At 40.5% G+C, this 16,993-nt stretch overlaps 1 protein-coding gene across 3 annotated transcripts in view; it reads left to right on the top strand.

The window, feature by feature from the left end:
• rbfox1 (RNA binding fox-1 homolog 1) overlaps positions 1-16,993 on the top strand; it is a 460,574-nt gene that overhangs the window by 172,633 nt on the left and 270,948 nt on the right. For all 3 annotated transcript variants that reach the window (XM_076751986.1, XM_076751987.1, XM_076751996.1), the window contains one exon: positions 14,627-14,661. In XM_076751986.1, the coding sequence (XP_076608101.1) occupies positions 14,635-14,661 (27 nt within the window). In that variant the 5' untranslated portion in view covers positions 14,627-14,634. The remainder of the gene's footprint in view (positions 1-14,626; positions 14,662-16,993) is intronic.

The raw sequence follows: 16,993 nt of genomic DNA, 5'->3' as shown, positions 1-16,993 counted from the left end.
CTGCCAGTCTGTCACCTCAAAACAGCCCTGCAGTGTCTCATACGTCTCCTCTGACCATCTCCTCACTGTCCTTGTAGTTGCAGGCTGACTCTTCACCACTCACCAGAGGCACATAACAGGGATTGAGGTGCACAAGGTTGTGGTCTGACCTATTGTGACGTGGTTGAAGTCACCTGAGATAGCTATGAATGCACTCGGGTGTTGAGTTTGCAGACGGGCAATGGTGGAGTGAATGCCGTCACATGCTGACGTCGAGTTGGCAGAGGGGGGGTGTACACAGAGTGACAGACTAGAGTGGCATGCCCCCCTCCTTTACGCTTACTGCTCACAGCTCAATCCTGGTCGGCCCGAACAGTCTGAAAGCCACTGATGGAGACGTTGTCATAGGGTATGTCCTGGTTCAGCCATGTCTCTGTAAAACAGACCAGAGCTCTCTCGACCAACATGTTTAGAGAGGGCACAGCTTTAAGATGTAAGTCATAAAAATACACGTGGTGAAAAGAAAGAATAAAGCAAAAAGTTTGAAAAAACTAAGAAAGCAGACTGGAGCGACTGCAACAGGCTGCACACATGGTCTGCACATGCACACTCTCATCAACAGACATGAGCGACTGCAACAGGCTGCACGCACAGTTGGCGCATGTGCACTCTCATCTATTATACATCTATACATACCATTTACTTTTATTTGCTCACTTGTCTATAGGAGTAATTGCACTTGAATACTTTGAGTAAACATTTTCAGTACTTGGCCCATGAGTGGCTGAAACCCAGGCGGGATCAAAAATCATTGCAGATCTCAGTGGATGTTCGCACGCTATATGAAGCTCAGCCTTAACAAGAGCTGAGCTGTTCTCCATTTCCACTAAGAACTCAGTGATTACATTGGCTCACCAGTTGTATTTTACTACTGACATTGCTGTGACAACTAGTATCTGCAGCAGTCCATTCCTCAGCCCACAAGTTCTGGTCCAGGCTATTGTCATCTTACTCGCTGGTGCGCCCTGATATCTGCAGCTTATCCAGGATGTAGCAGCTCAGCTGGCCTTCAACCTACCCTATGTCTCTGATATTACACTGCTCCTCCACATCTTGCATTGATTACCGGTGACTGCTCAAATCTTATTTAAGTCACTGGCACATAACCCACTGTGCTCAATGACTCAGGTCTATGTTACATCCAGGACATGGTCATGTCATACACCCCTGCCTGTCCACTACACTTCTTTCAAACAGCTTTCTACTCCTGCACTATGAGGGGCGCTCAGCTACCGTTCAAGAAAATCCCCATTGACATCTGGACAGCATAAACTCTACTCATCTTCTGTTACAGACTGAAAACTCATCTGTTCAGAGTACACCATAACCCATCTATCACTTATTGTTTCTAAATGCCACACTTGAAGCAGTTCAGCATATTTAATGAAGATGATGCACTTGCATTATTAAAATCTGTAAAATATGAGTCTTCAAATCAGGCCCCACATTCACTAAATTTCTGCTAATTGGACAATAGTACTATTGGCCCAACATCGTAACCCCACAAACTTTGAGTAAGACAAGCACATTTTTATTTTTACCGGTGCTAGCAGCTCCGCAGCTGCAAAAAGCATTCCTTCTATTGACTATTAGCTCACTCACCACAATATTGTCTCTGTCAGATTGTGGACTTGGGAAAGCTGCTTGTTGGGCACCCAAACTCTGAACTTGAAGAGCATTAACTTTATCTAAACGCATTTGTCTGTGTAACTCATCCAATTTAGCATATGTTGGAGCTTTAATAACACTGAACGAGATGGCCTATAGGCTGAGTCAAGTCATGAACAACTGAAACTGGCTCAGAAAGCCAGACAGTATTACAAAAACCACCTCATCCTTGATCATGATGACTTATGATATTAATCAGTGCCACCAGCTGACATTTGCCTGCTCATGCTTAACCCAACAGGATTAGACATCTCATTAACTCCCTGCTACTTTTCTTTGTGTCCTTGTTCACATACAGCATCTCATCTACCTACAAGGAATACATATGAATTTCAACAATGCATAGTTTTTGATTGACATTTTGGATGGAAGTAACAAAAAATGCCTTTGTAAATAATAAATGTCACTTGGGTATTGTGAATGATGAATGGTAGACAGTACACATTAACACAACCCAGTTGATTATCAAGCCATCACACGTCAGTCTTGTTTATCAAATCCATTGACATTTATCTCTCCATTTTTCTATTCACATACATATCATTGCTTTCATTATCAATTTGTATGCATTTTAAGCACTTTCAATTTCTTCAGTTAGTTTTTGCAACTCCGTGTCAAAAGATAGGGATGGCAGTAGCAGCAATGCTGTCTGTGTGGACACTGTCATGTAAGTGTAGTATTCAGGGACTGTTTTGTGTATTTTTACGTGCACACTGATTTGGGTTTCACATGTTGCGCAGAACCATTATGAAAGGAGTTCCGGGCAATGTAGTTGTACTGAAGGTGTGTGTCACAGGAGAGCTGAAAATAAAGAGCCTCGACAAGAAGTAATGCTGTCCGTTATTCAACGAGTGATAACATCCACAGACACCACATGTGTGAGCTTAAGCAATTCAGGGAGGTAGCTGCCATACAAGAAGTAGGCAGTGTGTCCCAGGTGTTAGTGCGAGGCAGTGGATGAAGCGACCTGTGTGACAAGCTATATTATCTATAAACCTCTCCCCACCAATAAAATGCAGCCCACAACATTCAGAACCATAAAAAGCACTCACAAATTGGAAAATAAATAAAATAGACTAATTTGTTTTGAAGTGAGAAGACCAGATGACATATCAGTTCTCCAAAAGTGATCAGTGTCAAATCAATCAATGCCCTATCATAAAGGGTCATTTATACTATTATTCATTGCATTGCATGCATCAAATGCACCAATTAAACTTTCATTGACATCATACCATTATTTTAAGATAATTCGATTAACAATTCTGTATCAGAACCTTAAGTATTTGGATAGAGTTGCATTTTATATCTTCTATTGTTCATCTCATTTTCTGGTTTTATTGATGGGTTGTGATTAATAGGTATGCTGCCACTCGAAACTATAGTGCCTCTATGAGTATAAATGTCAATGAAATCTGAAATCTTGAATATTGAAAACTGAATATAAATTCAGTACGATATTGAGATTTCATAAAATTAAATCAAACTCCAACCTTAGGTACTGGAATCACATACCAAGACACACTGTAGCCAAATTCAAATGGCAGCCATTTGGTGAGGGACACGTAATGTCTCACATCAAAGTCAAACCACAAAGTGTCAATTACTTGTGACTTGTGAAAGAATAACTTTGTCTGACCTCTTATAGCTTCTATTTCAATTTTAGTCCCTTTGTATGATTATATAGACACATTTTGTCAAAAAACAGCAAAATTGCTTCTTCTTCTTCTTCTTTTTTTTTTTTTTTAAGCAAAGCAAGGACCAGCTTTGCCTTTACAATAAGCAGTCATCAAAGAGGGCAACTGCCTGCCAAAAGCCATGTAACTGAATCAGACAGATGCAGTTGCTGGAGTTCACAAAACAAGACTGGAAACTGCTTTTAGCTACTACATTCCAGGACTTTGGAACACCCTGCCCAGTTATTTTAGATGTGTTAGCTTTGCTGACATTTGGAAAAAAAAAAAAAAAAAAAAAAAATCAACTGAAGACCTAGTTATTCAGGCAGGCATTTAATTAATGTTGCGTGTTTTTATCTCTTTGTACTACTTTTATTCTTTGCCTTTTTATTGCATCTTTTATTCTTATGCTTATATGTCTTTTTGTATTTTTTCTGATTGTTTTTGATCTTTCTAATAATAGTAAGCAGTCAGATCTGACAGGTTCAAGCACAAGAGCAGGTGAGCAGGCCAGAGAGAACAGGTCAGAGAAGGAATCCAGATCCTTGCTGGTTGGAGGGCCAGTGCTTATATACTGAGGCAGCAGGTGGGTCTTGATTGAATAATTGAAGTCAGGTGTGCTCAGGAGAGGAGGAGGCTAGACCAGATCTGCCAGCCACGCCCTGCAGTCACATAAACAGACAAAAACAGACAGGGGAGAGACAGATAAACACAAGAGCACACCAGGTAGAAGAAAAGTAGAGAAACTGCAGATCCCAGCAGAATGGCTTAAATAAATGTATTATTATTATTATTATTATTATTATTATTATTATTATTATTATTATTATTATTATTAGTAGTAGTAGTAGTAGTAGTAGTAGTCGTAGTAGTAGTACTCCAGGAATACCAAGGCCCTCACCAGCCTTTCATAACGTTTAGAGATGAGTCATTCCCCAAAACTGAGTAATGATTTGGTGCTGAGGCAGTGATGGATTGACATCTGGTTGGCAGCAGCCAATGGTTGTGGTTGAATGGCTGATTCAGTAGCTATTGGTGTGAGATCCAGCCCCCTCTATAATCCATGTGTCATCTCACTGAAGGCTCTCTCTCTCCTCCCTCATTTGGCTTTGATCAGCAGGCTTATTGGCATTTATCTTTACTACAGCATTTTCTGCATGGCTAAGGTGTATTGTGGTGCACAGAGCTTTGGTCTACCGTGTCATCTCTCTGCCATGTTTCCTCTGCCTCCTCTCCTGACTGCCCAAATATCTTCCGATTTATGCAACTCGCACATCTTTTTTTTCCTCCTTTTCCCATGTTCATCTCTCTCTCTCTTACTGTTCTCTTGAACAGCTCGAAATTGTTAGAGTGTGTGTTATTATGAGTTATTTTTTTGTCTTGCTGTGTTGGTTGTTTGTGTTTTGTTAACCCTTTTTCTCCGTGTCTGCAGTGGAGGTGTGGCCTGGCGGTGCGATGAGCAGACGGCACACCTGAGGCTGATTCCCACTGATTCGTCTCATGATTTAAGCAGCATGCTGGAGTCGGCATGCTGTCAGATTGTCAGAGCAACTAGCTGAGACTTTCCAGCCATTTGTCCTGTAACCATAGCTTTCATGTTGCCTAGCCTCGTTTCCATTGTTGCCTGCGTGTGAATCTTGTCTTTGTTTTGTTTTCCACAGTATAGCGTCCTTGGTTTGGTTTTTGTCATTAGTCATGTGTTTTTCCTTCTTATCCGCTCGCCACAGTGTAGTGAATGTTTTTGTTTTCTTGGGCTGATTCTGTGTTGGTTTGCTTATCCGGTTGTTGTAGTTTTGGTTTATTTTGTTATTGTTAAATAAACTCTTTGTTTAAACGGTTCCCTTAGTTCTTTTGCTGATTATCTGCTTCTTGGGTCCTTCTAAAAATACATCATAACAGAAATCATACATAAAATTGTGCAAACAAATCTTTGTCTCATACTTTTTTTTGATTTTGCTGTGTTCTAGGTCTACACAGAGCTTAAAATAGCTACAGCCTTGCACTCTGAGCCAGGCATCAAGAGTACCTATTTGGGTTTTATATATTATAATCTTAAACAGTGGCACAGAACAACTTGAATACTGTGGGTAAGTGCAGCTTGGTGCAGTGCATGTGGTGACTGACACATTTACACCTTGGTGCTTGCTGTAGCTGTACAAATCCTGATTCGCTCACCACCTTCTTAAAAAACCTGTCTGCTCAAACTTGTTTCACATGCCAATGGCAGTTCCAACACAAATTTGCTATCCTTAGCACTTTCTATACATGCTACATGTATGTTGTAAAACATTGAAAGCACTACCTGGGAGCCATGTGTGCACTTATCTGATTTAGTGCACTCAGAGATCGTTAGCCAATGTACTGCATCCTATTCCCGCTGTCTGCGGAAATTTGCATGGCTCACAGCTGCAGTCTAGTGCAAGTGCTTCTTGTATGTGTAAATTCTAAGAGCTGTTTTGTATAAAATGAGAGCTGAATGACAGAATGAAAGTGTCAATGAAAGTGAGATTTGTGAATGTGAACTGAGGGTTTAAAATTCCTATCAAAATGGCCAGCATTTGAAAATCATCCTTTGTGAATGTATTGCCATTTTTTGTCCTTTGTCAAATTACTGGCACACAAAGATTTACACAGCCCACCAAAGTAATTACATAGTAAGGCTGGATCTGAAATTTCTCAGTTTCTTCAGAGATTTGATATTTTAGATACTCACAGATCATTATCATTTTGCATCATTGTTGCCAGGTGATGTGCTGCACAATGGTATTTCTTACATCTATGAAATGGGAGAAAGTAGTGTACAAACAGGTCATACACACCACTTTCTTGTTTCATTGTTGATTTAAAAGCACTCTACAGTGAATAAATTTACATACTCAGAATTCGGTCACACGGACATTATGTACAGTTGCAATCAAAATTATTCAACCCCCATTGCATATTAGGCATATTGGCAAAATATACAATTTCTCAGCTGTTTACAATAAACAAATTACACAAAAACTGTTTAAGTAGTTCAGTGAAACTTATATTACAAGGGTTTTGATTCAAATTCAACACAAAATGTTACTTTTAATGACTACTCCAGTTTCAAAATAATTCAACCCCTTCATGACAAGCATCCTCAATACTTATACTTTTGCTGTTATGACCTGCTGCAAACGTGATGCATAGCCAGTTGGAGTTGCAGTTGGAGCCAACTTTTCTTGTGCTTTTGGGTCAGTAGTGGTGTACGTCTGGTGGCAGCCGCTGATAGTTTCCTCTTTCTGCCACATCCAGGTAGTGTAGCCACTGTTCCTTTAACTTTGAACTTGTGAACTATGCTTCCAGCTGTATCTCTTGGAACATTCAGAGCTTTTGCTATCTTTTTGTATCCTTTTCCTTGTTTGTGCAAGGCAATGATCTCTTCTCGGAACTTTTTGGACAATTCTTTTGACTTAGCCACAGTTCTAACATGCAATCAAACATCAATCTCAACAAACTCCTAGCCAGTCCAGGTATTTATGTGTTCTATCTCAAGCACACCTGAACTAATGAAGCCCTTGATTAGAATCAGAATCAGAAAAAGCTTTATTGCCAAGTACGATTTTACACATACAAGGAATTTGTTTTGGTGAAGTTGGTGTAGGACACATCTACTAAAAATAAGCTATTAAAGAAGTACAAAATATAACAATATAAATATATATACACAAGTGTTTTTTTCCCAGAAACACAGTCTGTTTTTTCAGAAAGAAGTCCAAGCTGGGCGTTAATGTAACGCATAGAGTTGTGTCTATGTCAATGTGACAAGATGAGGCAGAGGTGGAGTGTGAAGAGTGTCGGTGGGAGGGGTTCCGGGCCTTGTTGATAAGGCTGACAGCAGATGGGAAAAAACTGTTCTTGTGGCGTGAGGTTTTGGTCCTGATGGACCGCAGCCTCCTGCCAGAGGGGAGTGTCTCAAAGAGTTTGTGTCCTGGGTGAGAGGGATCCGCCACAATATTTCTTGCACGCCTCAGGGTCCTGGAGACGTACAGGTCCTGAAGAGATGGGAGATTGCAGCCAATCACCTTCTCTGCAGACCTAATGTCACGCTGCAGTCTGCCCTTGTCCTTGGCAGTGGCATCAGCATACCAGATGGTGATGGAGGAGGTGAGGATGGACTCAATGATGGCTGTGTAGAAGTGCACCATCATTGTCTTTGGCAGACTGAATTTCTTCAGCTGCCGCAGGAAGTACATCCTCTGCTGTGCTTTCTTGATGAGGGAGCTGATGTTCAGCTCCCACTTGAGGTCCTGGGAGATGATAGTTCCCAGGAAGCAGAAAGACTCCACAGTGTCAATAGTGGAGTCATGGAGGGTGATGGGGGCAGGTGAGGCTGATTCTTCCTGTTGTCCACAACCATCTCCACTGTCTTTAGAGCGTTGAGCTCTAGGTTGTTCTGGTTGCACCAGGTCACCAGATGGTCAACCTCCCACCTGTAGACAGACTCGTCGCCATCAGAGATGAGTCTGATGAGGGTGGTGTTGTTCACAAACTTCAGGAGCTGGACAGACTGGTGACTGGAGGTGTAGCTGTTTGTGTACAGGGAGAAGAGCAGAGGAGAAAGAACGCAGCCCTGGGGGGATCCGGTGCTGATGGTCTTTGCGTCGGAGACGTGTTTCCCCAGCTTCACGCACTGTTTCCTGTCAGACAGGAAGTCTGTAATCCACCTGCAGGTGGAGTCAGGCATGCTCAGCTTTAAGGTGGGCATCGGTGGAGGTGGCTGGAGCTGGAGGTGTCGTGGGGGATTGTTGCTGGACTGTCACTTTGTCAGTAGAACTCATTCAGGTCATTGGCTAGACGTCGATCATTGATGGAATGGGGGGCTGTAGGCTTGTAGTTGGTGATCTGCCTGAGCCCTTTCCAGACAGACGCAGAGTCGTTAGCTGAGAACTGGTGTTGGAGCTTCTCAGAGTACAGTCGATTAGCCTCTTTCACCACCTTGCTAAACTTGTACTTCGACTCTTTGTATCTGTCTTTGTCCCCACTCCTGAAGGTCTCTTCCTTTGCCAACCTTAGCTGCCTGAGTTGGGCTGTGAACCAGGGTTTGTCATTGTTGTAACTCACCCTGGTGCGTGATGGAACACAGCAGTCCTCACAGAAGCTGATGTAGGACGTCACAGTCTCCGTGTACTCATCCAGACTGTTGGTAGCAGTCCTGAACACATCCCAGTCAGTAGGGTCCAAACATGCCTGGAGATCCTCCACAGCCTCGCTGGTCCACTTCCTTGTTGTCCTCACTACAGGTTTGCAGAGCTTTAGTTTCTGCCTGTATGCAGGAATCAGGTGTACCATGACGTGGTCAGAGTGGCTACAGTGCAGCACGGGGGACGGCGTGATAAGCATCCCTGACGGTGGTGTAACAGTGATCCAGAATATTCTCCTCTCTGGTCGGGCATTTAATAAACTGTCTGTATTTAGGGAGTTCGTGGGTGAGGTTACCTTTGTTGAAGTCGCCAAGGACAATAACTTAGTCCAGGTTGGTCCGCTCCACACAAAGTATCTGGTCGGCGAGCATACACTTTGCGTCCTGCACGTTGGCCTGCAGCGGGATGTAAACGCTGACCAGAATGAATGAAGCAAACTCACAGGGTGAATAAAAAGGCTTACAGTTAATGATGAAAGATTCCAGGTCAGGTGCTGCTGGATCACTGTCACGTTGTTGCACCAACCACTGCTGATGTCGAAACAGATTCCTCGGCGGTGGAGTAGGAAGCCAGCCAGCAGCGGCGCAGAGTCTGGTATTAATCCACAGAGCATTGACTCGATGACGCACAAAACTGCAGATGAAGAAAAGTCCCTGTTTTTACTCAACAGCAGTTGCACTTCCTCCAGTTTGTTGGGCAGTGAACGCACGTTAGAGAGAAATATTCCCGGTAACGCTGTGCGTAATCCGCGCTGGTGAAGGCACAGGAGTGCGCCAGCCCATTTTCCTCTCCTCAGGCGTTTCACTGTGTGAGCAAAGGTGAGCGCACCTTGTCAAAAATTTCCACTGTTGGGAGCAGAAATTTAGGAAATAAATCCTCTGGTGTTGCTCCCCTGATGTTCATGAGCTCTTCTCTGGTGAAAGAGCTCCAGGTACCGTCACAAAAAACAGGTTTAAAACACAAAACAAAACAAAACAACGCGCACCAACACACCAAGGCAGCTGTCCGCAGTGCCATCTTGATCTCCATGCCCCATCTTGATCTCCATGCCATTAGTTGCATCAGGTGTGCTTGAGACAGGGGGTTAAATAATTATGAGACTGCAGTAGTGATTAAAAGTAGCATTTTGTGTTGAATTTGGATAAAAACCATGGTAATATTAGTTTTATTAAACTATTTCAACTGTTCTTGTCTACTTTAACAGCTGAAAAATTGTACATTTTGCCAATAAGCCTAATATGCAGTGGGGGTTGAATAATTGTGATTGCAACTGAATAATATGGCGTTATTTTAGTGTGCTCCTTCATAGCTTACCAGAGTAGCTACAACAACCTGTAACCTCAGTTCCCAGTGTTACAGCAACTTACTCTGATCTGGGAGCATGAATTAACAATTTAGCGTGAAACATTGATTTGTTCACATGAATCAGTGATTCTGTGCATACATTTTCTTAGCAAAAATACAGATTACATTACGTTAAAAAAAAAAAATCTATTCATTAGAGGTAAGGTGGTTCTTCTTCTTCTTCCTCCTGCTCCTCTCCCAGGAAATGTGCCTTCCAATGCATGAAAATAAGCAAAACTTTGCACATATGTCCAGTCCTATACCAAACTTCCTAAACTAGGATTGTGTGTTAATAGTCCTGATGGTGGCACAGCAGCAACCATCTAAAGTTTAAATCTTTGAAAATTTATAACAAATCTGTCTGTGTGCTACAACATTGTAACTTTCACCAAAATGTAAGCCCAATGTGCAGAAATGTTTAGGTACTTTGACCTGATAGAATTATGAAGTCCATTACTTTGTTTTTCTCAAAAACTGTCAAATTAATTTAACCTATATCCTTCCAATTTGTAAATGATCAAAACTGAGCCTACAGTGCATCAGAATGTTTTACTGTAAACTGTACTGTAAACATGTACTGCAAATTGTCACTAAATAAATATCTAATGTTCATAAAAAAAAAAAGAAAATTTTGATTTTGATGGTATGGTAGGTGTAGCGTGGTAAATTTAAGAACTGCATTTCAAAAGCAGAATTTTTGACAGTATTTTGAATTCTGTCCTCTTGTCAACTATTGCAGACATCTCACATTGTCTCGAGATATAAATCACACATTTGTACAATTTGGATAATTGAATTTTTGACACTAGTTTGAAATTTGTCAGTACATGCAACCCTAGGTTGCATGTAATAACAAATTTGCCTATGATTGCCCAGGCCATAGTTTGAAGCCATTGGCAGGTAGCTCAACAAGATCATGACTTGTCTTTGGTATCAGAGGTTTAATAAAATCCAAGTTATAATAAGCAGTAAACAGCAGTTTTTATTTAACTTATGGCAAATAGTATGTTATATGGGGAGATCAAAGCATTCACCAACCTCTTCATATCAGTGTGACTTCATTGATAAAATGAGGAAACATACAGACATTAAAACTACCAGAGCTCTCTCTGTCTTTCCCTCTCTAGTTGGTCCTGGGTTAAGTACTGCCTTAATGTGATGCAGAAACATTTCTCTCTGGGGTACACACAGAAAAGCATCAACATGCGATCATAAGATTTTTCTCTGCCATTTTTTCCCTCCCGTTATCTGTTCCTTCTCACAGGTTTATACTCTCTCTTCCAAATCAAAGCAGAAGCAATGGAAATCACAGCAAACCCCTGATAAGCAAAGCGGAGATGAGGGGAATAAAACAGAGAGTAAGAGAGAAAGCAATGATTTTGAATGCTCTCAACGTGTGTTCATGTGCCACCTTTAGACAAATACTTAGCAATGGCAAGACATGTCATGAAGATTGTAAGAGCTTTATTAACTTTCAATGTGGGTAGATGTTCCATGAATGGCCATACTGTATACATTTCTCCATCACAGCACAACCCTATTGCTAAACAAGAAATTCAGTAATGGATGATTTTACAAAACCAAGGATAATGGACAATATTTTTTTATTATTATTATTTTTTCTATGTCCCGAGGCAAAATTTTTATTTTGTATTATAGCTGTAGTAACCACACAGCAACTACTATATGCTTAAACTTAGGGAAAGGTTGTAGTTATCAAAACCAAAACACTCAGCTAAAGTCAAGCTACTGTTTAGATGAGTCAAATAATGCACTTGGTTAAGGTTAGGTAAAGATCATTGTTATGCCTAATAAAAAGGCAAATTTTAACTGTTACATGTCTGTTACAGGACATGAACTCTGGTCTCCTATTTCAAAGTATTATGCGCTATATGTTAATCCATCATCCTGACCACACTTTACTTTCCACTTTGCTACGTAAATGACACACTGTCTCTGGTGTTGACAGTGGACAACGTTGTGAGGTGCAGAATTGTCCAATATGGATGTAATTTTTAGTGCTACTGGGTTGTACTTACCCCAAACTGACCCTTAGGCTAGCATGTTCCAGACAAAAAATCTTTATCTTCATTAGTTGTTGGAATGGAAATAAAGGAGTGGCATTATTCTTATATTGCAGGGTAGAGCTAGTCAGCACAAATCCACATTGTCTAATACTGTACTGTTCTTACAGGAAAAAGGTCAGATCAGCTGTTTCTCCAGCCTAACTTAAATAAATAAATAAATAAATAAATAAACAAATAAAACGTTTTGAAAAGCAACACAGAGGTTAGATTTCGATTGTTTTTTATTTATTGTTTGTATTGCAATAAAAACACTAACTGAACAATGAGTCTGGTAAACTTATCCCAGGTAATGATACACTGAACCAGATTAGATAGATAGATAGATAGATAGATAGATAGATAGATAGATAGATAGCGATCATAGAGTCATGACAGGAAACAAGGAGAAAGATGAAACAATGGTGCCCAGATAGATTTGAACATGGGGTGTTGCAGTTTATAGTTGGCATCTTAATCACTAGACCACAGACGGATCCCAGTGTTGTGGTTTCAGATGGGTTCAGCAAGGGGAAATACAGCAATGTGTTGCAGCTGTGCATGCAGAGAAACAGAAAACAAGGGATTGGACCCAAATGCAGATGCTAGAGGTACAGCTGGTGCAGTTCAGTGATTTTATTGCAAAAGTAAATGTACAGAGTGTGTTAGGATCCGCTCACTTGTCTGTTCCTTGTGTTCTCTGTTTCCCTTTTCCTTAGTGTTAGGCGTCTGTCTGTTCCCCTGTCTGTCATAGCTGGGTGTTTTCCTGAACCCAGCTGGCTCCGCCTCTCCAGCAGCACACCTGGAGCACATGAGTCTGATTAGGGCTCAGTATATAAGGAAGACGTGGAGCTTGGTTTGTTGCTGCATTATCATGATCTCTCCCATGACTTTCCAGAGCCTGTGCCTAGTGAGTACCTCCAGTTGTTGTCAGTTGCTGTTTCAGTATTTAGCGCAGCTAGTCTAGCTTCTGTCTTTTTGCAGTGCCTACCAGCCACGTCCAGCCTCATGGACTTTTGTTTGTTTCACTCGTTTGAATACACCTTCAGTTTGTTTTTGTTTTTTTTTCCACTCGCTTAAGTGCGCCTTTTGTTGTTTATTTCTTGAATAAACTTGTTTCCTTTTCACTCTTGTCTCCGGTCTGTATATTGAGTCCAACTACTGCTAAATTAAGGCCCAGCCTAACAGAGTGTTTACCAGATTGTGAGGCTGGCAAAGGTTAAAACCAGAGAAGGTAATCCAAACACAAACAGATCCAACAAGAAGCAGGCAAGAATCAGATATCTGAAAAACAGGCAAGGTACAGGAAAACCAAACAAATATCCAAAATCACTGGGAGAACCAAACACAAGGAAAGCTAAACATGAACTGGCACAAAACTGGAACACAGACGAAATACATTAGCAGGGACGGCAATTGAGGAACAAGTGAAACTAATCAGTGTGCATTTCAAAATTAAACTGGAAATAGATGTGTTTTTTGCTTTAACGTGTTATTATGAAGTAAATGTTGATTGCACAAAGTAATGGCCATAGAAAAATGACACCATCAGTGTTCAGATTGATTCTCTGGAAGCCTCTCTTTCACTTTGCAAATTTGTCTGCCAGTGGGTATGAATGAGCACTGACTGATGATAGTCAGGCCAGCACCGTTTCATCTGCTTTCATGTTTCCATTATAGATTAAATAAATGAACAAATTCATGCTTTTTCTTCTGCTCCACCCCAAGGCTGTAGGAACTTGTTTGTGTAAAGAAATACTCAAACTATGTTATTACTTCATATACAATGACAATTTCACTTTACCTCTTCTGTGGACGTGCGTCTCTCTTTGCTCTTGTTTTCAACAAGGTTATGATTGCTTCTGAAAATTTGGTAACAAATGCAGTGTATCCTGTGTTTTTGTTAGTTGCGGAAAATGGTACCAACAGCAATACCACAAACAAGAGCATAACCCAGGGAACACAGTGGGATTTGACAGAATGGGGAAATATACCTCAACACAACACTGACTTCCACACGGTGGATGTGCTACATTTTGTGGCTAATGTAGTTAGCTAATGATAAGCTAACCACTTGGTTGTAAGTTGGTTATCTAGCCATTTCAATATTAACAGCTTATTTTAAAGCAGTTAATCAATTATTAATCAATCAATCTCATTAATCAGTTCCTTACAACTCTGGTTCTTGTTTCTGTTTGTGGAAAGTCAGATAAAAAATATACATCCCTCAAGACTGTTTTTCACTCTTAAGTATCTCTCTTACTACTTATTACTGTTGAAATATCCTAATCTTAACAGATCTGTCAATCTTGCAAATTGGACAATTGCTGTTCTGAGGACTTGTTAAGTGAACAGTCGACTTAGACCAATAAAGGTATTTTTTGGACAGAAATATTGTGAAACTTTAAGGAAGAATATCGTTATTTTCCCTCTCAGGCTTGTGAAACCATCTATTTACATCAGTTAACCAAAAGTCTTTCAATTGTTTGATTGCAACATTATTACTATTTTTTCTGTACAGATCAGCTTACCCTTTAATGTTCACTCTCTTTATTAGGAATGTGGGAGGATAATTTTAATACGGTTGTGGTTATCTCTGGTAATCCTTTTTAGTATTGTGGTCACTTCAGAGTCAACAGCTAATTTTTTCTTCTCTTTCAAATTTCAGGGCAACTAATGAGCTGCGAGCAAAAAGAGCTGAGGGTAAGTCCTGCCTGTATGGTGGTATATGCATAAGAAAACACCTTGATATGTCTACACAACTATACATTTGATTACACACATACAAATTCCCTTCTGCAAGTGCTGATGTGTTTGATACAGAAGTGCTGTCATATACCTGATTGAGATGTACTTGCAGTGGCAATGTATGTTCGTGTGAATATATGCATGAAATATTATGTATGTTATGCATACATGTATAAGGACATACTTTGAATATTGAACTGTCATTGACTAAGCAAACTGAGAAGAAGTTAAATGTACAGGAAAAAACAAATCTACATGACATAGGTTTCTATGGCAACACACAAACATGACATATGTGTAAAGGTAAGACCCACAGCCATAAACTGTATGTTTGAGCCAGACATGCCCTTACAACCGAAACTGAAAATACATCAGAGCCGCTTCACCAAGCTCAGAAGAAAACAAATGAGCAGTTAATTTGCATCAAGCACTGACAGAGCATCATTTCACCTAAAGGATGATATGTCAAATGCATCAGACCTATTCAAACATGACAAAAGGACAAATGACAAACAAGTTCTGTATTTCACTCTGTGAATTTGTGGCAGAGGCAGAGGGAATTTAAAAGGTAACCTAACACCCCCTGAAAATCCAGTTTGTGCTGACCTCCAGTGTTTAACTTCTCACCTTGCAGCAGTGATATACAGGTGTACTCCAGGGCCCCGTGACATTGGGTGTAGTTAATGGTGCAAAAAAGAAACTCTCTGACCACAGCCAACCAAGCCGGAGATAAAACAGTCTTTTATGTTGTATCTTTCAATCAGAGGCGACAGTGGAACACTGCTTTTCAGACTTGTATTAAGTTAGTCTTAAATGGTACCAACAAACTGTATTGCAGTACACAATTGGCCTTTTCACAAATAATTAGCCACCATGCTGCCTCTTGCCACAAGATTCCACTGGGCGCGTCTTTGTGACTCCACATATGAAAAGTATTTTTGTTCTGTCCTCCATTTGGCTGCAAATACCATGGGGAGCATTTCAGAAGCAGAGCGTTTTGCCTGTCTTATCTAGTGAACTTGCTCAGATTTTGCTGATTTGGTCATTTTTCCTTAATATTTGTATTTCTACCATGGATTAGTAGGCTTTGTTGCTAAAATCCTTTTTTGTACATATTAATTGTGTTTATTGTTGATGTACGTTCAGGAGTCTGCAGAGAGTGTTTACCAGAATTACTACACCATCCTGTGTCTGCCTCTCTCACTTGATCTGCACTTTGCAGAATTGGCGCATTGTCCATCAAAAGCAGACTCTGCATATTCTTTATGGAGCAGCGCGGAGAGTCACTTCTGAAATGGAGATGAAACACGAATAGTGGCATTGTATGCATTGTCTAGAATGGCAGCGATCAGCTCCATTGTATACATCATGGACGGAACACGGACATTATGATCATAAGGTGTGATATTTAATAAATACACCCTCAATGAATCACACAATCGCTCTCATCACTCTGAATCAGCTGAGCTCATTAGAGTGAAGCATGACAACCAAAGCTCATCCAAAGGAAAGACACTTCTCCAGGAACTGTTAAAATGCCACACACAACACAGCACCGGAAATTTGGTAACTGTTCACACAGGAAATGAACACTGACTGAAAATCAGGTCTTTCACCCATTCATTGAACATGACCTCCTTCCTACAAATGACTTTGTTGGTCTTTAAAATACATTGCTTGAGTTTCTGGCAGAAAGCCTTGACGGCAAACTTTGCCTGTCTGTAATCAAAGACAGTTTGAATGAAGACATTTTGTTTTTACAAGCTCCACAGGCATGAAACAATGACAGGAATCATTTACATGAAATATACACCTAAATGGCATAAAGGTGTTGTTTATATGTAAAAAGTGGGTGATGAATAATACCACTCTTGTATGTGGAGTGGAAGTCACATTGTGGAAGTTTGATCAAAACCATTTCACAACCTCTCATCACTCTGAATCAGCTGAGCTAATCAGAGTGAAGTATGACAACCAAAGCTCATCCAAAGAAAAGACACTTCTCCAGGAACTGTCAAAATGCCACACACACACATACACAACACAGCACCGGGTGGTGTTTTTTTTTTAACAGTCAATACGGTAAATTAAAAAGATATGCAATTTGATCAATCAATCAGTCCTTTTTTAGTGTTCAGTTGCAGTTTGGTTAGGTCTAGGCACAAAAACTACTGGGTTGGGTTTAGGGAAAGATCATAGTTTGGTTTCAAATAACTACTTCCTTAATACGATCACCATTTACTATTCACACCGGAATTGAACACTGGTCTCCTGTTTGAAAGTCGTG

The sequence above is a fragment of the Chaetodon auriga genome, chromosome 16, assembly GCF_051107435.1.
Source record: "Chaetodon auriga isolate fChaAug3 chromosome 16, fChaAug3.hap1, whole genome shotgun sequence".
Classification (NCBI taxonomy): domain Eukaryota; kingdom Metazoa; phylum Chordata; class Actinopteri; order Chaetodontiformes; family Chaetodontidae; genus Chaetodon; species Chaetodon auriga.
This window is presented reverse-complemented; position numbering and strand designations above follow the sequence as displayed.